Below are 23,111 nucleotides of genomic sequence, written 5' to 3' on the forward strand. Positions count from 1 at the left end.
GATGAACTTTTCTTCCAGCACTGAAATTTAAGTGTCTTTAAAATTAAATGAGAAGTTACGATGTGAAGGAAATAGCTTGGAGGCAGGGGGACTCCATTGTTGGCAAGGAAATAAGAACTTAAGCTATTCAGAATAACTGAAGTCTTGGCTATGGCATGTTTATTAATGAGGCAGTGAAGTTGCTAATGAGGGGCCAGAAAACTTGGAGCTTTCAGTAATGTTATATGAAGTATGACATGCACATTACGATCTTGTTAGTATCACGGAAATGTGGTGGGATGGCTCCCGTGACTGGAGTGAGGTAATGAAGGGATACCAGCTCTTTAGGAAGTACAGACTGGGAAGATGAGGAATGGGAGTTGCCCTTTATGTGAGAGAGCAGTTAGAGTGCATGGAGCTCTGCCTAGGGATGAATAAGGAGCCAACTAAGAGTTTCTGGATTAGGATTAAAGAGAGGACAGGTAAAGGTGACATTATAGTGGGCGTCTCCTACAGGCCACTTGACCAGGAAGAACAAGCAGATGAGGTCCTCTACAGACAGATAGGAGCAGCCTCATGTTTGCAGGCCCTGGCCCTCATGGGCCTGATATATGCTGGAGGGACAACACAGCAGGACATAAGCAATCCAGGAGGTTCCTTGAGTTCATTGACAACTTCTTCCTCCTCCAAGTGATAGAGCAGCCAACGAAGAGAGGTGTTTTGCTGGGCCCTCATACTCACCAACAAGAAGGGGCTTGTTGGGAATGTGAAGGTCAAAGGCAGCCTTGGCTGCAGTGACCATGAGATGGTGGAATTCAGGATCCTGAGGGGAGGGAGGAGAGTAAAAGCAAGCTCACAACCCTGGACTTATGGAGAGCAGATTTTGACAGATTATACAAACTGAGATATAACTAACTGACCATTTCTCCAAAAGTAGTTGCCAGCACTGTAGAACGTGTTTGTGGAGTGGAAAGTGAGAAGCCATAAAGTAGGTTGCTTTTACTGCTGCATATGAGTTTAATGATACTTACACTGGAATGATGCATGAAAATATGCATATGTTCACACTATTGAAGATTTTTTTGAAGAGCTGGAAGGGTTGCAGAAGGGGGTCACAGGAAGGATTCTAGTCCTTCAGAATGAAAGCTCATTCTTTTTAGATGGTCCTGTTACTTCTCCATCTTTTGGGCTTTTAAAAACATTGTTACAGTATGTTAAAGAAAAAAAAACACCTTGAAAACATGGTATTTCTTCCCCATTGAGGTATTTTTAATAACTCAAACGCAGACACAATTAGTGACTAGAAATTGAAGCATCAAGTGTTTCTTGATGAAACTCTTGCAACACTGTGAACGTGCTCTTTTTGCAAGGTGGATTTAGTAACTGCCAGCCCTGCAAAACATCTCTCTGATTCATTCCATTAAGATTGAATTGTTGCTGTTATTTGAATGTGTTCTGAGTCATGTACTACTCTCCATTGCACTCAGGTTTGAGCACTGAAGAAAATCATGTTTGGTAACAGGTCTCTCCAGCCACTCCCTTGTGATCATCTTAGTGTCATCGTGCCTATCCCCATTTGTATTGGGGAGAGATGGCAGCAGCAGTAATAGAAGTTGACATACACGTCTCCCTCATTTGCCCCTTTCCACAAAAAAAAAAAAAAAAAAAAAGTGCCATTCTCATCTTCATCTTTATCTTGCTTTGCCTTGGTTCAAGGGAATTAGTGAAATAAGATTTTAAGGCTAGACCTGAGCCTGCTTCAACAGTTTTGGAAGCAGTGCATAACCAGAATAGAATCCAGGTCTTGTACTTGGATGTAGCTTAACAGTGTTAAAAAAGTAAGTATGCAGTGTAGCTAAAGCCTGCAAATACATTGAGGAGTCATTTTTCCCCATGTATTTTTCAAAATGAATGTTGCAATAACAAGTCTGATACTGAAGACAGAAATGAGTAAAGGTAGCTATGTTATCACAGATTTGTTACAGCTATACTTGCATTGCGTAAGTAACACGTATACATATTGTGGGTCAGCGTGCTTTCTGGGAAGGACATTTATTTGCTGAAATAAATAACAGTATTTTTATTTGTTGAATGTCTCTTTAGTACTTGTTGGAATAAAACTTTTTAGTAGTTTTGGAAATGGAGGAAGCAACAGAGAGAGAGAGAAGAGGGAAAGCTAGCTGGAGATAAACTCAAGTTGTCAAGATTTCTTCTTCAGAAAAGTAATGATTTGACCAAAAGTAGCAGCTTTGCCTAACCATGTTTTTGAAAACAAATTAAAAGTGCAAGGGAGACCTTATTAGCATGATCTATTTTGGGTTGATTTTGACATCCTGACTGTGGTACAGTTCAGGAAGGAAGTATTTCTAAAATAATAATGCCCCCCACATGCTCTATTTAGCATACCCTATAATCAAATATTTTATAGATCCATTGTGACAAGCGGATGAACTTTCAGTCATTTATAGTCATTCACACTTTTTTGTTTGTACATAACTGATTTAAAACTAATACAGGACGACTTTTTTAAACAGGAGGAGGAAGATATCCCAGTTCTATTGCTAGAGACTCAAGTTTCAATTAAATCAACTTGAACAAATAACATGCTTCAGGTCATGTGTTAGAATAGTACACTGCTCCTACAGTACTTTAATTTATATTTGATAGATGGAGAAATTAGTATGTTAAAAAGCTAATGTTGACAACACAACCTGCCAAGAGTATTCCTTTTTATCTTTGTTCTTTCTTTGCTCCTCTCTGATTTGTTAACTATAATTTCTAGTACCTTTTTAACCTGTCAAGTTAGTTTTTGACTTACATGCATTGTCTTAAGAGAAAATATTCCTACTGACTAATCGTCACTTTGAATACCATGTACATGGAACTTTTAGATGAGATCCAAATGAATGAGTTTCGTATATAAGAGAATAAAAAAATGTGCATTCATATATTTAGTAAAATGTACTGCTCTGCTTTGTCTATGGAAAATGTTTATGATAAAGAAAATGGTTTAAAAAAAATAAAACCCTCAGCTGCAGCTTATATATTGGGAAAATTTTGAGAACTAAGCTTACAGGTAAATAAACACTTCTGTTACAGAAGATAAATCTAAATCATAAATAGAAAGGTATGGATAAACTAAATTGAATGACAGTGTAATAAAAACTTCAGTTAGTCTCGTGAGATTTTCTTTCAACACGCGGCTATTTATTTAGGCAAATTAGTTTTATCAGTATGTACATAAAGAATTTTTCAATCTGGAATTGTTTTTATATACCTAAAAACAATAATAATTTTTTTTCAGCTCATCCATAGGAAGGTCTTCTCACTTTAGTCAGATTGTGTAGCTGTTCTCACATGCCTTTTAGGCTGGGTGAATAGCATTCATCAGAGGAAAACTCCTCTGGAGAATTTTAGGTATCATTCAGAGGTCCCCAGGATTTTGGCTTCGTTACATGCTTCTCTCGGCTCTGACTTTGTGGGTTTGTATTTTTTTTATGTAAACTTTTCGAAAGTTTATTTATCTTTGCAGATTGTTGAGCACACTGAAGGTGCTAAAATGATGTGAAAGCTCAGCTATAAGTGCCCCTGCTACTTGTCACAGTGTCCCCCCTTACAAAAAAATTGAGATTGTCAGCTATCTCAAATTTAGTAATTCTCTGGATGTTATGCTATCGCATTTTTATCTGCATCCTATACAATTACATGATTGCAAGTAGCACAGATAACTCTAATTACAGATGACTGTAAGTAGCCTAGGAAATAATGCAAGTGTTAACTATAAATATTAAACTTTAAACATTTTCACTTTTTTTACTAGAAGTAGTCTTTAAAACTCTGAGAACTTCTAGTAAACATTTAATTTCCTATCCTTAGGATCAGTCTAGGATTTTTTGACTCTGGTGTTACTTTTTTTTTTTCTTTTCTTTCTTTTGGCCAGGAATAACAGCTACACTTAAGAAAAACTTGCTCTAAGTTGAAGTGATCTCCAGCGTGAAACTATTGGATACTGTCCTCATGATAAAAAATATAAATTTGTAGTATACCTTTGATTTGAGCAATTATTTTGGTTTTGGGTTTTTTTTCCAGAGAAAACCATCATTAAAGTATAATTTTTAATGTACTTTCAACTCTGTTCTTTTAGGTAACTTTTGAAATGCACAAAGAGAGTCTTTCTCAAATATACAGGGAGTACCAAGGGAAAGGAGGTGAAGGGTGTGGAATACCTTCTTCAACTCCAATTAGAACAATCTCTGGACTTAGCAAAGAAGCTGAAACCAAAGGAAAGCAACAATGTTTGGAGTTAAAAGAAGATGCTACTGCTCCTTCCTGCATTATTGATGATGATATGGAGTGCAGTACTGAAAAAAAAGAGGCAAATACCTCATCAGATGGTGACCAACAAACTCATTCAGTGTCTAATCGTAGGGAGGAGTTAGAGGGGGAAGACAGGGAGACCACACAGGATTTAAAAGCAGTGTCTTGTGTGGAATTTTCTCCAGAACCAGAAGCAATAAAGCCCAGTGTTTCAGAAATTAGTACTGGAATAGCTGAAGCAATTGAAGATTCTCTGAGCAAAGCTGATGAGCTTGTGGAAGAAACAGTAGCTGTCACTGCTGCTTCTTTAGCAATGCAAACTACTTCGGAAGGAGAAACTCCTTCAAGTCCAGAAAGACTGGAAAAATCAACAGTAGAGGTGGAAGATGAAGATGACTTTGTTGATTTGAAAGAGGAAAGTAGTACGCCTTTACCTTCAGAAGAGTTTGCAGAAATGAACAAGGAACGTAGCTCTAATGAAAGCCAAGTGACAAAGCAGGAAAAAGCAATAGAGAAGCAACCTGAATCTGTGCTTTTAAAATCCAAAGATACTGAAAGTGTGGATGGGAAAAAACAAGAACTGACTTCTTTACCGGAAAGAGTGAGTTCTGCTGTTCAAGAAGTAATGACTCAACTGGATTCAGAAGGGAAAAAGAAGCTGGAGGAAGAAAAGATTGTTTTTAGTGAAACCAAAACAGCTGAAGAAAATGCAAATGCCCATGTGTCAGAGGCTGCTGGAGCCTCTGACAAAAGAATTGCCAAGCTTGATGTTTCTAGTGTTGCCTCAGATACAGAAAAACTGGAATTGAAAGCTAACACATGTCTAGAAGCACCTCTGCCCCCCAGATCCATACCTGAGGTAAGTTTTACCTGTCCTTCATCTGTCTAGCTTAAAAATAAAAGAAGTTCTTATTTTATGAGATTTTTGAAAAAGTGTGCCCGTACACATTTTGGGGATTTTAATGTTTGTGGATTTTGTGAGTTATCTAAAGAATACTTTCAACCCTTGATTAAAATAGCCATAATTCTTACTAATTTGTGTACTGAGAAGTCTCTAAGATTTTATTCTTTGTACATCCACTTATGGATGCTGATGGAGACTGAGTATTTCGCTAGATGGACATTTCATCTGTGTTGGTACTTATGTTCTTAAGGTTGAAGAATTGAAAGAAACATTTATTCTGAGAGGATTTTATCTAGAATTTCTTCTGCTTCTTTACTCAACCTCCCTTTTACTCTTTTCAATCTGGTCTCTTATAATCTCAACTCTTGAGATTATAATCTCAATTATTGAGAAGCGAACATTGCTTGTGCAGAAATAATAACACTAAGTTTCTTTCATATCCTGATGGAACTTGTGAAAATGTTTTTTACACTAGCTACTCTGCAGGAGGTATGCAAAATATATATATATATATTTTTTTTTAACTATGAAATTTGATAGGATTGTCACTCCATCACGTCAGCCTACCTCTTTTGTGCAAGTATAATTTAAAACTGGGCTTCTGTTGCATGCGGCAGTGCTCCACCCCTCTAGTCTTTAGTTTCTAACTCAGCTTTTCATGGTTAAAGTGTCACGTATCTGAGTACTTCCCTTCTGCAGAGATACCTGCTAATGGATGCTCTTCGTTCTGCACCATTCTTCCTTAAAGGAGGAAAACCACTGTCTACAGCAACATATACTCCCCCTGTGGTAAGGTTGGGTTGCTGCTTGTGGATGCCTAGGCTGACAGGTGTGGTAGTGAAGCTGTAGACTAGTTTGTAGGTTTGGTATATCTAGTAAATAGCATTTGTGTAATGGTTTTAGCTTTATTTGTAACCACGTACACAGTCTAAACTTGTTGAATATCTAAAATCTCAAGTTTATTAAATGCATTTCAGTGTATGCCATGGAAACTAATAACCAGGATGTGTTGGGTTTTTTTGTTTGTTTGTTTTTTTGGGTTTTTTTGTCTGCAAACTGTGTATTCAGACCTCGAGGCAGCAAGATTCGTCAGGACAAGAGCTAGCTGCTACATCAGAAGGGCAGAGAAGAGACTCTAGGTCAACTGTGTTCCGTATTCCCGAATTTAAGTGGTCACTGATGCATCAGCGCTTGCTCACAGACTTACTCTTTTCCATAGAAACAGATATACAGATGTGGAGAAGGTAAATTTCTGTGCTTTATATGGAATGATCTAGGCTGGCATTTCAATTTTAATTAACTTGAGATTTTGTTGAAACTGCATCAGAGTCGCTCTTTGACTTTGAATTTTGTACATCTGGTATTTTACTCATTCAGTAAATTACTTATTTTGTGACCTATACCCAAATATCCTCAGATTTCTTTAAAGACTCTTTACAGACATAAATGTGTATTGGTTGAGGGCCTGCACATATATTTTGACTGAAATCCTGGCTACGTTTATGTCAATGGCAGTCTTGCTGTTGATTTTTATTGGACCGTGATTTTCATGTATGTAAGGGCCTGCATCTTTTATTAGTATCTAGATATGGACTAAAAAAACCCCTCTATCCCAAATAGTATTTATTACTTCTGCATTTACACACACTATGTTGCTGCTTTGATAGGGTTCTGTGAACACAGAGATGTTTTATGCATTTAAAAATTAACTTGTAACAGAGATCTGGAATGTAATCATCAAGATGAATTTAGTAAAAAAAGGAAACTTTGAAAACAGTGGTAATTCTGCATTTTAATGTTAAGATTTAATAACTTATTTAAGAGTGGTGTCTATTACTAGCCTGTAGTAGTGAATGTCAAATTTAAATTGAACCATATAGCTGCACTGACCTGATAAAAAGGAATGTAAGGATGAAGAAATAGATTATTTAAGTGATTAAAACAATTTGAACTGAGGTGAACTTTTGTCTGAATATGTTTTTTAGGATGTGATTAAATTAACCTCTCAGGACGTCATCAGATATAGTTAAAATATATTTTTAGTTTAGGTTCTGTTTTGAAAATCTATTTCCATGTTTAAGAGGTTTAAGTTTTTGTGTTTTGTTGATTTTTAATTTCTCTGCGAAGCCCTTAGTATTTGCTTTCTTTTTCCAAAGATTTAAGTTCAAATCTAGTTTACACTTCCGGAAACTTTATTGTATTGCCTGATACAGTGACTTTTGCTATAGCAAGTAATCATAGACCAGCCTATAATGTATCTTTATCCAAATAACGATTAACACACATCTTGATGTTTTTAGCAAGCTATGATCTGGAGAGGTTTAAGAACAGAAAGGAAAGGTAGTTTTAGATTTAGATTAAGGTACATCACTTGACACTTACAGTCATGTGATATTTGCTGCCCCACTGCTAGCTGTCTGGTTTTAGTTTTATGAAAGCATAAAGATGCTAAAATACCACAAAAATAAAGCTGTATTCTGAATGTTTTTTTTTGGACAGCCATTCTACAAAAACTGTGATGGACTTTGTGAATAGCAGTGACAACGTCATATTTGTGCACAACACAATTCACCTCATCTCTCAAGTGATGGACAACATGATCATGGCTTGTGGTGGTATATTGCCATTGCTTTCTGCTGCCACATCGGCTACTGTAAGAAATTTCATTTTTATTTGAAAATTTATCTCTTGTGGGAGGATTCCTTTCTTTATGCAGTGTATTAACTATTATATCGGGAAACAGGAATGCTTGTGGGATATTTCCACAAGCATCTCTTTCCTCCCTTTGCTACCTCCATGCTTTCCCTAAGATAAATTGGGTGCCTGCCTTCTTTGCCTGAAGACGTAAAAAGAAGTTGCCTAGCTTCATTGTCCCACAGTGGTCTGGAATGGGATTAAATCCCAATACTAATGATTGTTCCTAGAATATGACTAATTAGTACTTTTGAATGTGACTTGAAATGGACTTCCAGTGTATATTTTTCTTCATTTAAGTTGTAGGAATATCACCTTTGTGAAGAAGTAAATGTTGCTTTCAATTTTTCTCTGTGTAGCATGAATTGGAGAATATTGAGCCAACTCAAGGACTTTCGGTAGAAGCATCTTTAACATTTCTCCAGAGATTAATCAACCTTGTGGATGTGCTAATTTTTGCAAGCTCTCTTGGTTTCACTGAAATTGAGTCTGAGAAAAATATGTCATCTGGAGGGATTCTGAGGCAATGTCTTCGTCTGGGTAAGCAAATAAAACCACTTAATGAGCATAGGAGCTTGCTGTTACTAAATAGTTAGCAATTGTTAGCTTTATTATTTTTTTCTGTCCTTTTTTTGTTAAATCAAGATTAAATTTAGTCAAAGAAGCATTGGGATCTTTTACTATTTTACTATTACTGTATTCTGCAATGCATATACATGGGGTTCTTTTCCTCTTTAAAAAGTTTAAATGAAATAAATTATCAAGTTTGGTAGCCTGACTGTTGTGGCTGCATGTTTTCGTTTTATCCATGAAGATACTTCTTTTGCCAAAGTTCCCCAAATATTCAAGGGTGAGAATACAGCAGCTTTAAGAAAAAGAAATCTTGTACTATATACAAAAACATGAACCTTTACAATACGTAGAAAAGAGGTTTAAATCTTGAGGTCAGTAGATGAAAGTATGGTGAAAACTAGAGATGTAAATTTCTAAAGAGTAGGGTTCAAATTGAGCAGTAGTTGTATCCAGTATTATAGTATGTTTGCATCAAATTGGATTGAAAGAAAGTGGTCATTACCTAAAAAAGTAATGACTATTCTGGAATTGAGAACATACAAGATCGTAACTGGGTTCAGTTAGTTAATACAGGAGGAAAGTGTTCATGCTAGTTGCATGCTGTAAGACTTTTTGTAATGAAAAGTTTAATTTGCATGAGTGCCAGAGCAGCTCAGAGCCTCAACAGTAACTAGCCTTCCTCTCCCTTTCTAGGCAATTAAAACTTTGTGCAGGTAGAACAAGATTTATGGGATGCAAACAGGTATAGAGGTGGGGTAGTTCTTTTTTCCTTTGAAAATAATATTAGAAGATGAAACAGGTACAATTGTGAAGCTAAAAAAATAGATCGTGTAACTTCAGAACATTTAGTCTAAGAGTAACAGAGCATTGTGAAGCAAACATTGTCATTTGTTTCACTAGTGTATCACTTGTCTTTCTTCCTTGCTAGTCTGTGGAATTTAGCTGTCTTCACCCTCCCCACCCCATGGTTGTATGCATGGTAAAATTTCAATGAGGGATGCTAACTTACTCACTTTGAAGTATCCATTAGATACAGCATACATGTTCTAATAGTTTAGTATTAATTATTAGTTGTAAATTATTAAAGAATTATGAGCATTGTTTTGCGACCATTTAAAATTTATGGAAGCAAAATATAATTTTACTGATGTGCTTAAACTTTTTAGTTTAAGTGAGAAACAGAAATGTATTATACATCTCTGTAAGGGATATAAACAGTACTATTTCCCAGAGTAATTCTTAACATTTCTTTTCTCTTCAAGTATGTGCGGTAGCAGTAAGAAATTGCTTGGAGTGTCAGCAGCATGCACAGATGAAGCCTATTGGAGACATTGGGAAAAACCAAAAAACAGTGCAGGGCTTTATAGGAACAGGGAAGTCTGCAGCAAAGGCAAGTATAAGACCACATTCAGGAACACAAAAGTAAATAATTATTACTCCGTACAGAGGGATAGGTTTTTAAATTTATACCTGCACCTCTGATACTTTAATAGAGCTGAAGGGCATCAACACTGGAAATCCTGAGGTAGTTTTTCCAAGATGTGAATTTAACACTTACATATTTAACCTTCCACAGTGAAATAAATGTCACAAGAATTTGCCAGATTTTATTTTTTTTTTTTTCCTTTAAAGATGAAATGCATATCTGATCTTTGTGCTCTAGTTACGACAATATGTACAGTGGGTGATTGTACACACTTAATGATTCTTGGTAGAATGCTTTTACGAACAGAATCTGAAACAATTGCTTTTTTTTGTGAATAGAGTCCAGTGGACATTGTGACCGGTGGTATTTCTCCAATACGAGACCATGACAGACTTCTGCAGGATATGGATATTAATCGACTTCGAGCAGTAGTGTTCAGAGATATAGTAAGTTACAAATAATGTTGTTTTCTTTGTAGCTACATTTCTGCATATATCTGTTTGCTGAACACTTGCTATGTGTTACACAGTTTGGCTAAATTGAATTTACAAAAACTGAATACTGCTCACGGTAATTAGGAACACACAATAGTCTGCAGCTGTTGTAGTGTTTGGGATAGGAAAGAGGGAGAGGTGAAAATTGCTGCCTGCTGATCAGGCTCTTTGATGTGTTCCTAAGAGCTGATTCTCTGGAATTCTGTCTACTGTATATTAAATACGTTGTGTTTAGTACAAATATATACTTTCACATGTTGTACATAAACAGTTTGTCTATGTATACTATGTATCATAAAGATGTTTATGTATACTTTTTGAAAAATTAGTATCTTTCTAGCTAATTGGAAATTAGAGGTCATCTCTAATTCCTTTACTTCCCCTCAGAGGAACCAATTTGTGTGCATGTGCTGTAAATATGCATATGTTTTTTTAGTCTTGAATTGACTAAAAATATCTTTTCCCTATGTCAGCAACTTTATAGCTGATATTGAGGAAATTGAGATTGATTGCTTTAAAAAAAACCAAACAACTCTGTAAGCAAATACAGCAGCTATAATGGCTATGAGTTGTTGGTGGCCACAAGCTTGGACACCAGAACTTATTTTACAGTAATTGGCCTATTTAGCAAGTATAGTGATTTACACAGTGACTTTTGTTCTATCCAGAATAGTGAAGGATCTTTGTTTTTTATCTTTACAGCAATTATTGATTGAAACAAGCTTCTTTCAACCCCTACTTCAGTATCAGTGTGAAAAAGTGTAATGGGAAGTGAATCTTCCATGCTGGTGGCAACTAAAATAATCCTAAAGATGCAATCTTTAAAATCAAGCACATTTTGTGTACTCTTTTTTTTCTTTAAAAAAAAAACCAAAACAATATACACACACAAAGTCTGGGTTTTTTTTTTCCCATATCTAATCCACCAGGTTCTCTGTTTCACAAATAAATGTAAAATGATGCAATAACTCTGCTTTTTGGCTACTGTGTTGAGCTGTGGAGAAAAAGTAGACTTTAAAAGATCTATTTTGGAATAGTTTTTATCTGAGCTGCTTATACTTGCGTCTAAATATTTTATGTTTGATTTGCATGCAATTTCTTACATTGTGTTCAGCACCTAGAATTGTGATTGGCATGGTTTGAACCTGTATAGGAGAAACTCAGATGGATTCCACTTGTAGTACTTCCAGTAGTATATGAACTTTATTTCAAGGAATTCTACAAATATACCAGAAAAAATAAGGAAGGGGTCATGCTAATTCACTGGATCACAACCTTATTAAGTACAGTTGGAAACTGTCTTGCAAAAATTCATCTAGCAAGAAAATTCTTTATAATCCTTACCATTGTAGGGGGCTTCCATCAATCTCGCACTGTGCTTGCCTGATGCTAACCTGTTATTAGCTTACTGTTTCTGTCTTGTTCTACGAAAGTTAAGGATTTGGGTCAAGCTGATGGGAATATAGGTTGTTTCTTCAGCATAACAGATAGGATCCAGCTATGTTATCTAGTTCTTAATAGAGAATTCTCATAAACTTCTCCCAGTATAGCTTATTAAAGAGCTCTTCATAGAATGTGGGGCTTCAATAGGCACTACAATCATGATAAAATGAACTTTATAGTTTAACTTACTTTCTTGAACTACTCAGAGGGAAAAATTGAATGCTACCTGAGCCCTTATGTAAATGAGGGAACCTTTCCCCCCCGCCCCAACATCCTTTCTCTTACTGATTGGTCAGTGAGGATCCAAATATTTATTCTGCTGTGATCCCAAAGTGTACAAAACTTTTCCTTCTTTGACAGCCAAAGGGGACAGGCTTAGGCTAAATCATACTGTCTAGTCAGATCTGGGAGGTGGTTCTTTCCTCTGTTTCACTAGGAGTGACTCTGGGGAGGTACCTGGCATAGTTCATATTAAGATTTGTTTTTAAGATTTTCTTAAAATCTCTTCATAAAGTTACAGCTGTAATGCAAATGCATATTTGCGAATTCTTGTTTAAATTGTATATAGTACAGTACATCCATCTGGACAATCTAATGATGAAATAAAACCTTAACACTGGTTCTGGAATTTGTTCCACTTCCTTCATTAATATGTAATAGTTTATAAATGCTTTTACAGTTTTGTTGAGTATGCTTGCCTGGTGGTGCTTCACAGGAAATGCTGTTAATATCTTGGCACGTTTGAGGAAATGTAGTAGAGGAAACACCTGTAAATAAATAAAGGGGACCTAGTCCCTGCACTAATTCGAAGCATGTAGTCAAAACACACAACCTTAGTCAAATTGTCATATTTATAAATGAAAAATGAAAGGATTAGTGCCACTTGAATACAATTTCTGTATTCCCTAGCTTTATAGGTGAGACAAACTGTGACTAGAGAATATTGTTCTTCCATTGTTGACATATCAGCTTACTCTTGGTCTGTTTATGGTAGCGCTGGGCATACTTTACAGAAAAATAAACATGCTGCTGAAATTGTAATGGAAAAGTCTGTGTGTTTCCTTTTTTTACAGGAGGATAGTAAACAGGCTCAGTTTTTGGCTTTGGCTGTTGTATATTTTATTTCTGTGCTCATGGTTTCGAAATACAGAGATATACTGGAACCCCAGAATGAAAGACGACCACCAAACCATAGCCAGCCGTTCAAGGAATCAGAGAATGAAAATAATGAAACTCCTGCTACAGGTGAACTGTTAATTATTTTGCCAAATGAAATAATGTGGCTTATGCATCTTAAAATTCTGTAGAAGTCCATGTGAGACTGTATAGAAATATGCGTATTGTTACCACTTAAATAAACAACATTATAGTATTCAATTTGCCTCAGTATTTGTGTGTATCTTTTTCTGATCTGAGAAGAACCTAATCTATAGGTTGATTTTGCTGTGTAGAGGTGGTTGATCTCACTGAAGTAGCTAAGTATTCACGAATGCTTGTTGCAGAAACATTACTATTTTGCAGAAGGAAAGTATGCATAAGCATAGACTGGCAGCTTTTTGTTTCCACTGTAAGACTACTTTCTCCTATTCTTCTTTAGGGCAATCAATTTTCATTCTTTGACTGTTGAGTCAGTATCTTCTATTTCCTTATCTCAATTTTTGGATGTTATAACTTTTCAGGCTTCTCAGAAATTAAAAGGAAATTTTTCTGTTCTAAGTTTCCTATTAAATACTTATAGATAATTTTAAATCTCTAAGTAGGCAAGAGGAAATACTTATAGCTGTGTTATTTCACTTGTCACCTATTGGTATTACTTCTTTAGGAGCAATGTGGTGAATGCAATTCTGTTAATAATGAACTTAAAATGTGCTTTCTGTTTTTGGTATGAGCAGATGTGGAAACCCCGTCTGCTGCTCTTGGTGCTTCAGTCTCCACTGAAGGTTCAGAAAGTACAGCGTCTGTACGAAGAAGGGATTCTGGTCTTGGGGAGGAACCAGCTTCAGGCCAAATGAACAGTTCCGGTAGTGTTGCTGAAGCAGGACCTTTGTATGTCAGCGCAGGTCCAGATGCAATCAGTGAAGTACTATGCACGCTCTCATTAGAAGTAAATAAGTCTCAGGAGGGCAGAAGTGAGACAGGAACTGAGGATAGTAAGCCTGCAATTTCTGTGCCAGCTGCAAAAAATGTCAATGTAAAGGACATCCTGAGAAGCTTGGTAAGCGCACCAGCTGATGGGACTGCAGTGGATGCTGCTCTTCTGCCACCAACCTTCCTCGGAGTTCTTGGTGATGGAGCTGCTGAGCAACCTGTACAGTTCCATTCCTTTGACAGGTAATGTAACTTCTAAAATATTTGGGCTATTTCATTTTGCTTAAGGTATCTGTAAGGAACAGAAAAATTCACATTTCAGTTCACCAGATCTCATGTATGGTGTCATCTAGTACTTAATATAATCAAGATGCTTTGATTTACAAGTAGAACCTTTGACTACAAAGTCCACTGACATTACATAGATTCATCATGAAGGTACGCTCTGCAATTCATGGGATGCTATGTTATGCTACAAAAGACTGTGGAAATGAAAAATGGCTGGTGATTACGTTATACTTGAAGGTCTTGAAGCCAGCACCTCTTTATAAGAGTTAACTCTTCTGTCTCCATACATGTTACAGCTCAGAAGCAGTATGGTAAGAGGGCCAATAAATTGCCTAGAAATGACTGCAAGAGTAAAAGAAAAGATTAAGGGTGTAAGCTGTTCTTTTGTCTTTCCTGTTCTACTCCAAACTGCAGCACTTGCAGATGAGTGCTGCTGTACTCTGCATGTTTAGTCAGTTATAAAGGACTCAAGTTATTTAATGTCCATTTTATTTCCTAATGTAACGATGTGTAGATTAGCTTGTGTATTGATCGCAAAGCTGTATCTAGTTTCTGTTACTGTGGACCTGCAAAAGAACACTGGTTTAATAATAGTTACAAATAGATCGAAAACAATAAAGAAATCATCTAGGTGTCCTACTTACAGAATACTCCCATATTCATTTATGAAAATGCATCTGTGTTCTGTCTTCTGGTGCTAAAGGCCTACTTTAAATCTTTCAGGCTTCATCCAGTAGATATATCCCTAAGCTGTCAGATTTGCTTTGTTGTTATAATAGCTTTTAAAATTTTGTTTCATTTTAATAAATATCTGCCTTACTTAATACTCAAATGCTGCGGTGGATTTAAAATGGGGCATTCCTGCTTTGTTTCTCTTTCTTTTCCTTTTAGATTGAAGTCCCTCTTTCCTGATAATAATTTTGGTTTCCCCTACATCTCAATCTCATTAGCTCCTTATCTTTTCCCAAGTATAGCAGACCACATTGTCTTTTACTACACTTACTGACTTTTACCTCTCCAGGATTCCCAAACACAACAAAGAAAACAGAGAACAAAAGCAAGAATCCCATAGCACTTGCATTCCTGCCTCTAGAAAAGCTTTAGACATATCCAGAAATCCTTCAGTCGATCTGGTGCAAGGGGATCTCTTGTTACCATACCAGTATCTGATTCTCTGCTTATTCCTGCACTTCCTCTGGCTCTGATGTCTTTGCAGTCTATGGCTGCCTTGCTCAAACTAGCAAACTTAGATGACCCAAGAAAAGAGGGCAGCTCTACCAGGGGTATGGATGCAGCTGTCACAACATGTCTTCTCAGCTCAGATTGACATATCACTAGTGGGGGAAGAGGTGGTGGTGGTTGTCTGGCTAGATTAGACACAGAGGGTGCATGCTAGCATTTGGTTCCCTTGCTCTTGTCTCAAAGTAAATACTGTGTTCTGCTAAACAGGAGGACTTGTTTTGGGAGCAGTAGGAGGATGGAGGCAGAGGGGGAAAATTGGGAGAAGAGGGACACTGAATTAGAACTTGTCACGCCTCTCTCCCTGCTGCTGCCCAATGCTTTTAGCACTTCCCCATTGAGGCCTATCATTGCTTCTTACAGCAAGTGGGCAGTTGATGTGAAATAGCATAGTGTTTTAGTCTGTGACTGGTGTTTTTCCTCAGGAAATTCTTATTGTTCATTGCTGAGTGGTAGAAATTTGAACCACAAAATAACATTTGTCTGGAGATCTGGTACAGAAGTGTATGTTGCATTTAGGAATTATTTTTTAGCTATTGCTAAGACTAGAGGTTTGCGCTGCCTGTGCAAATCTGATTTGAATTGGTGTAAAGCAGGTTAACTAGACAGGAAGTACTTGGGCACCTGCAGTCCCGATATCTGACATAGGTAGATTATGCCTACAAAACCTTCTTATCAGAGGAAACCATGCAATTTAATTTGATAACATGTACACTGATGAAATATTGGGCATTAGTAACAGCCATTCAGTCACTAGCAATTCTGTGTTCTTTTTTCTGTATAGCTACAAAGTCACTCAAATACCAAAAAACCCCCTTAAATCGCAGTGTGTTTTTGTAAAGCAAGCCACTGAAAAGTTGAACTACTTGCTGTTTTGCCCTTTTACTTTTTCAGTGCCGCACTGTCCCAGATGGACTCTTCTCTCCTTTTCCCACCTCTGAAGTGCCAGCCATTTGTAACCACAACTATCAACATTCTCTCACTTAACCTTGAGACCTAGGAGTGCATGGACTGAAGCAGTAGGCAGCACCATGCTTGTGAATGGAAGAGCAGAGGGCAAGGGGTTTTGTAGGGGTTTATGTAGCTATCTGGACTGCTCCACAGTGGTAACTTGTGGATATTAGTTTCCTATGACTTTTTGTGTTTAGTGGGTGGGGCTAAATATGTGAGGAAAAGGTCATGAACTAGTATAAAATATTTTGTCCTTCAGCAGTTGCACGTGACCTCGGTATGTCAGCAGCTCTGTGTTTCTAGGTGGCTTAATTTTTCATTTCCTTTTGTGGGTATGTCAGGTAGACAAAAGTGTACTTAATGATGTAGAAGTCTTACTTCTAGTCAATTATCATCTGATAGTGACATGCACAATCTTGCATCTATGGTAAATACGTTGATCTATGATAAGGCATGTTGCTAACTAGCTAATAAATTAGTTAAAAAGATAGAATAACTGTGTACATGAAACATTGATATTTAAAATTATATAGATAGGAATGTTTCATGACCACTTGAAGGTGACTATATAGTGTGACTCTGCTTAAAATACAAGTTTATGCTCTGAAATGACACCTAGTGACAACAGTGGAAAGGAATTGTACCAGGGAAAGAAAAACCTTTTTACAAGAAACTGAAATAGAGTTGGAAATAGTAGCTCTTATCTCTGAGGTAGACAAAATACTAAGGTACATTGGGAAAGTTTGGGAAAACAGGCTTTGGGATGCTCTCTTATTTTCTGTGTCTAGTTTACATTTAACATATTGTTTGATGGCAAACACAAGTTCTGAGAGTTAACTTTTTTTTTCCTTTTTAAAGACACTGTTAAAAGTTGTTCCCATGTAGCAGTTTACCAGTGGGGTATCTCTGGGAATTTCAAAGCATCTCTCTGATCCTGCATTTATCTCAGGAATGCTGTGTCAGAAATCAAAACTCTCCTCATATCTTAAGGATTATCAACTTCCCAGCCATAGCTGGAGAGTATACAGTAACAGCTATGTGAGTGAAACCTTACTGAAAGGCTGCCAGGTTGCAAGCCTTTGCAAACAACTAGGTGTACGTGTTCATTCCCATGCCAAAAAATCTTCCCCTTATCTTATGTGAAGATGCAATCTTGTGATTAGTGGGTGCCAAGGGTTTATCATGATAAAGTTCAAGACTTGCATTGGCTTTTTCCCAGGTTCCATAGGGAGATGAATTAACGTTCCAATTTCAGTGTGTCCTAAAACAGCAGTTTTCTTATTTAGTAGTAATCTTGTAGAAAAAGAGGGGGGGCTAATGCAAGCAAATTTAAATAAAACAGAAATAAAAATAACCAAAGCTTAGGATGAAAAAAAAAAAGAGATGACATTTCTCTTCAGTTAGTCTAATAAAACCCATAATCTATCACTTGCCATTTTTACTGTGCAATTTAAAATAAAACCTTGGTCTCTCCTGGCTTCTACTACTCTTTGTGGAAACATTCAATAATCATGTCATTGTAGGAAGCTGATGCTGAGGGTTCAGAGGAATATAGGCTTTTAAATCATGGTCTTGTACCATAGAGTTTAAATCTGCAGCTAAGCTGTAACTTACAGAACAGATATGTTAATAAGCTTGTTTATCTTTTTGGAACATTGTCTGTAAGCTGCTTAGTTTGGCTCAGCCTATGTTTATGCATTTGTCAGTCAGTGGCGTGCATGTGCCTCTGTAATAGTTGGTTGTGGTATTTCAGTAAAATTTAACCAAAGTCCTTTTTTTATATGGAATGAATACATTTTAGACTTCGTTGATTTGGGCCTCAAATGTAGAAAGAATAAACTCATTGTTGACAAGATTAAGTCTACCACGTACAGGTAGAAACAGAATATGAGTATGGGGGATCTGTAGATTAAGGTGCATATGCTGTGATGAGAAGCTCAGCTCTTTTAGCGCACCAACAATTTGTCTTCTGCAGGGGCTGAAGTGGCAAACCATTTGAAGTTGTCTCCCTGCCAAGCTGATTTTAAAGTTCTATTACAAAATTGATTGTATTCTTTCTATCATATCCCCTCTTCCCCCCCATCCCCTCTTCCCCCCCCCCCCGATCTCATGGTTTTGAGAGTCTCTTATTCTTCCTTTCTCCTTGGGTATTTCAAGGGGGACATAAGAGAATGGGTATTATCTACAGACAGCAGAGCCCATAGAATGACACTGACACGGCAGGCTGCTTTCCTGGCTCACAAAGTAGAAGTAAAAGTAAGTCTCTGATCCTCTTTGTTGGTCTTCTGCTCACTGCATAGGAGCCCTGCAGTGGGCATCATTCTGGTAGCCTGGAACAAGACTAACTTTTGGTTTTGAATCAAAACCTTTACCCCATAGGGAAACAAACTGTCACCTGTGTTGCTGTTCAATGCTAAAAAATGGAATGCTAAGACTTAAATCTGTATAAATTCCTATATGTCAAGAGGAATTAGAGCTCATGTAAATATTTTTAAATTATAGTGAGGTCATCAGTTTGGCCTGGCCCATGTTGTATTAGGAATATTTGACTTGCACCCAAGGAAAATCTGCAACTTGAAATATATTTCAAATTAATTGCAGACTTGCCAACTTAAAAAAAAAAAAAAAATTAGGAAAATGTAATCAAAATTTAGGAGGTATTTATAGATATTTTGTATCTTTATATTGAAACAGAATAATCAGTGATTTGAAACCAAGAAAGCTTTCAATAAGTTAATCCTTATAGAATTTGGCAGAATAGATCATTATTGTGTAAGCCTTTGTCTGTGATGGAAGTCAGTGTTCAGCTCAATGGTCTGTGCTCATTCAGCAGTGAATAATTGTCTGCAACACGAAGGCTTCTTATACTTCAGCATAATTGGGACTAATAACACACTGACCTTCTGGCTAAGATGTATTTATGGTGGCTAGTTTTCACTGTGCCTGACCTGCGTTTATCAGTTCACGTGCTGTAAATTCCTACTTCAAACCTTAAATATTTGATTTTATATTAAAAAAGGCAAACATCTAATATAGTCATGTAAATGAAGCAACTAAACTATCATTTTTACCATAGTGCTTGAGGTCTGCTTGAAATACACCTTAAGAATATTTTTTTGTGAAAATTTTCTAGTTTATTTTATTTCTCCTGTATCTGAATATTATGATAACGGATGTTATAATATACAGATGTAACCCAAAAGTATAGAGTTAATTGAAATGGTGTGATAATGTGAATGTTAAGGAGTAAAATGTATGGATGGTTTTCTTCCATGTGACATGTCTCTACCCATGTGTGAGGTTGCTTAATGTAGGTTGCTATTCTGATGAAATTAATGCATGATTACAGATGTTTTTAAAAATATATTATTTTTGTAGATCTAAGGAAATATAAGGCTGCTTATTGATGAATATTTTAGTCACATGTGTAGCAGTATTTAACTTTTTAAGAAATGCTTATCAGTTTAGCTACAAAAAAGGACTCTTATCTGTGTACTCCTTAAAAGCAAGTGCCCTATTACTTGAGATAAGTTGAAAGCACATTAATTTAAGACACTTCTCTGACAAATTTACCTGATTTAATAATGTGCTAAACATTCCACATAGTTTATTTACTACAATATTTAATCTTGCTTTTCCACTGTCTCATATATTCTTTCTGCCAGTTGCATTCATTTTACTTGTATTAGCATTTAAATAATCTTTTGAAAGAAGAACACGAAGGAATATTGATGGTTAACAGCAAATGTTTTTGTTTGAACACAGCTGCATTTCCACCTAAATATTCAGAGAAAATACCATATTACTACACAAAGAAGGAAAAATGTAGGAATTTCAGAATCTAAGTAAAGAAACATGACCAATGTTTATGCTTCAAATATCTTAATTTGCTTTCCAGTATGTGGTAAATATGAATCTGTATGTGATTGCTGAGCCATACTTTCATACCTTGAAGAAGGCCTGGAAGTGGAAGCTCCTAAAACAAATACTGCAACTGTTACGTTGGTCAGTTGCACTGCTGAAAGACAAGACATACATAGTAGTAAACATTACATTACAAATAATGCAGCAATGCATAGCCATAAAGTAATTATGTTAAGATACTTTGATGTTTTGGTTTGTTGTTCTTGAACTATTTTAAGAATTTTTTGAATCGGAACGTCATTGCAACTGACCAGAAGACAGAGAGAAAGTACATTCAGGGTTTGGGATTTCTTTACATCACGTTTTTGGACAATATACAGAGCTTCTTTTGGCTGTGCGCTTCAGATTGACACAGCTGTCAGGAGGAGGGACCTTCTTTCCTCACCAGAAATACTGTTTATTTTATTTTGGCTGGAAAAATCAGAATCATTTCAGTTGACTGTTGAAGATCACTATCTGAAATAAATTCTGTTCAGAACTAGTCTGAGGCTAGGTTATGGTGAGTTGTTCAAAGCCTCTGTTTTCTTCCAAGATTCAGATTTTTTTAATGTGAAGCAGCAATTTCTCCAGCCCCTATACTGTTGCCTTTTATCTTGCTGGATAGTTATGGAGCACAGCAGAAGTCTTTGGCTGTGGTGCATCATGAACACTCTGAATCCTTAAGCAAGCTTGTAACAGAGAGGACCAAGATCTAACATGACCTTTAAATATAGGAATTATTGTAGAATTTATGAAGTAGATTTTTAAATTTTTTTTAATTTTTTTATTTTTTTTTTTAGCTAAAAGCTAAAACTTTTTTTTCAGTGAGGTATGATAAACAACCTGAGTTTCTCAGAAAACTTTGTGAGAGTCAGTGTCTCTTGCTCAAAGCATGTGGTGACTGTGTCTGGAATACACATGTGCACATCCATGTGTACTGTTTATAAGGCAGCATACGTTCTTCTGCATTTCAAAGTCTGAAACCTGTACTTACTCATTTTTATTCCTTGAATCAAAGCAAAAGAAATTATGTTGGGTAATTAAAAAAAAAAAAAGCCTGCTAACAGCTCTACTTTGCAGCTGTGTATTAGTTCCATATTCCTGGTGCTAGTAATCAGAGTGTCTTCCTTGAAGTGAATGCCATTGCGAGATACTGAAAATTATAATGGAGGTGTTAGAATATAATTCCTTTTTTATGTACTTCATGGAAAGCAAGTTCCTGAAGGTGAGAGTAGCAGCTGTACTTGTATTCCCAAACTTCTACAGATTTGAAGGTGAGAAGGTATACAAAAGATCTTAAAAAGCAAAAGGGACTATTGTGGTCATTTACTGCTGTCTGTCACAGCCCAGGAAAAAAAAAAGTCTAATTCCTTTGCTTGAATGCACCTCTCCTTGGGTAGCTATAGAGAGTCTGGCAACTTGCTGAAACTGCTCCCTCAGTGCAAGTACACTTAAGCACTTACACACAGCACCTTCTACTGAAGGTCAGTAGAAGTTTACAGGAAGGAATGGTAATATATAGTGTTGTGTCAGAAACAGCACAGAAAATGGAAGACTGTTGTAGCTGGGATTTCTTTTGTCTCCAATCACTGTCAGCTGCAGATGAGCAGTGTTAAACTAACAGCTCCATCCGCACACAGGCTTCCCTGCTCCCATGCAGTTCCAGAACTGTTACTTGCTCTGTGAGGAGCTTCTTGTAGTAGTGCTAAAGATTATTCCTGTTCTAAAATTCCTTCTTGATCTTTCCAGCATGTTCATTTCTGTATTTTCATCTGAAAGGGGGCAGTTCTAATATATAAAATTAGTCACAGTTCAGCCATTTATGTATAATTTTTTTAAGGTGCGGGTCTGGCTTGCCCTTTATATCTTAAAATACCACCTGTTTCATAGTTCCTGGGGCTCTTAGTAGAGTCAGAGAGTAGGATCAGTAGCGTTCATGGGCATTCAGAGAACACAGCCATTCTGATTTGGTGTTTTGAGAGAATTCTGATTGACTTTAAGCCCTGGAAACAGAAAACTTCTCTAGAAGATTTGTTTTTACCCTCAAGGTAATTTGGTGTTTTCCAATTTAAAATTAATTACATGGATTATATGTTTTGAACAGACACTACCTATATGTGCACAGTTGCCATCTACATATGCACCAAAATTGGTCACTAAACATTCTCCCATATCACCTTGCATCCAATAAAATTGTGTGTATATTAGTTAGCAGTAAATGGATAATTGTTTCTGTAACTTAGTGGGTGTGCAAAGAAATATTTCCGGCTTGTGCACTGTGATCTCAGAGTCCACATGAATAGACATGTATTTGTAATATGTCTGTACTATTTGGGTTTAATATTATTGATAAATATTTCTTGAATTGGATAGCTATACAGTAAAAGAACTTAAAATCTGTAAAGGAACACACCTGGGCTTCAGCGCTGGATCATAAACATTGGAGAAATGTCCAAAAGTTTACTATATGTGGATGCATCTTGTACTCAGTAAACTTGTATTAATTTCCCAGCCCCTTCCAGGTATTTGAATATGTGTTATAGAATAGTAGTAACAGTTTCCAGACAGTGAATGTCACAGAATCTTGAGCGAGAGATCCCCTTCTTATACCTGGGTGATGCAAAATTAATTGGTAATGTGGCTATAATTTAGAAGACAATCTAAATACATTAAGTTTTTTTAGTGCATTGTTCATGTTTCAGGGAAACTGACATGAACATATGAGCAAAATTCATGGTTTAGGCACAGTATCTTGACTTGGGGCTCAGGTGTTGTTGCTTCTATTTTTTTAGTGTATAGTTAACATTAGCAG

The 23,111-nt window shown here is 36.5% G+C and overlaps 1 protein-coding gene across 3 annotated transcripts in view; it reads left to right on the plus strand.

Annotated features, from left to right (window-relative positions):
- The window catches only part of LRBA (LPS responsive beige-like anchor protein), a 416,017-nt gene that overhangs the window by 77,426 nt on the left and 315,480 nt on the right, over positions 1 to 23,111 (plus strand). For all 3 annotated transcript variants that reach the window (XM_076337080.1, XM_076337082.1, XM_076337081.1), the window contains exons 22-29: positions 4,124 to 5,155; positions 6,269 to 6,444; positions 7,700 to 7,853; positions 8,254 to 8,434; positions 9,730 to 9,857; positions 10,232 to 10,339; positions 12,904 to 13,075; positions 13,723 to 14,161. In XM_076337080.1, the coding sequence (XP_076193195.1) occupies positions 4,124 to 5,155; positions 6,269 to 6,444; positions 7,700 to 7,853; positions 8,254 to 8,434; positions 9,730 to 9,857; positions 10,232 to 10,339; positions 12,904 to 13,075; positions 13,723 to 14,161 (2,390 nt within the window). The remainder of the gene's footprint in view (positions 1 to 4,123; positions 5,156 to 6,268; positions 6,445 to 7,699; positions 7,854 to 8,253; positions 8,435 to 9,729; positions 9,858 to 10,231; positions 10,340 to 12,903; positions 13,076 to 13,722; positions 14,162 to 23,111) is intronic.

Source organism: Aptenodytes patagonicus, chromosome 4, assembly GCF_965638725.1.
Source record: "Aptenodytes patagonicus chromosome 4, bAptPat1.pri.cur, whole genome shotgun sequence".
In the NCBI taxonomy this organism is placed as follows: domain Eukaryota; kingdom Metazoa; phylum Chordata; class Aves; order Sphenisciformes; family Spheniscidae; genus Aptenodytes; species Aptenodytes patagonicus.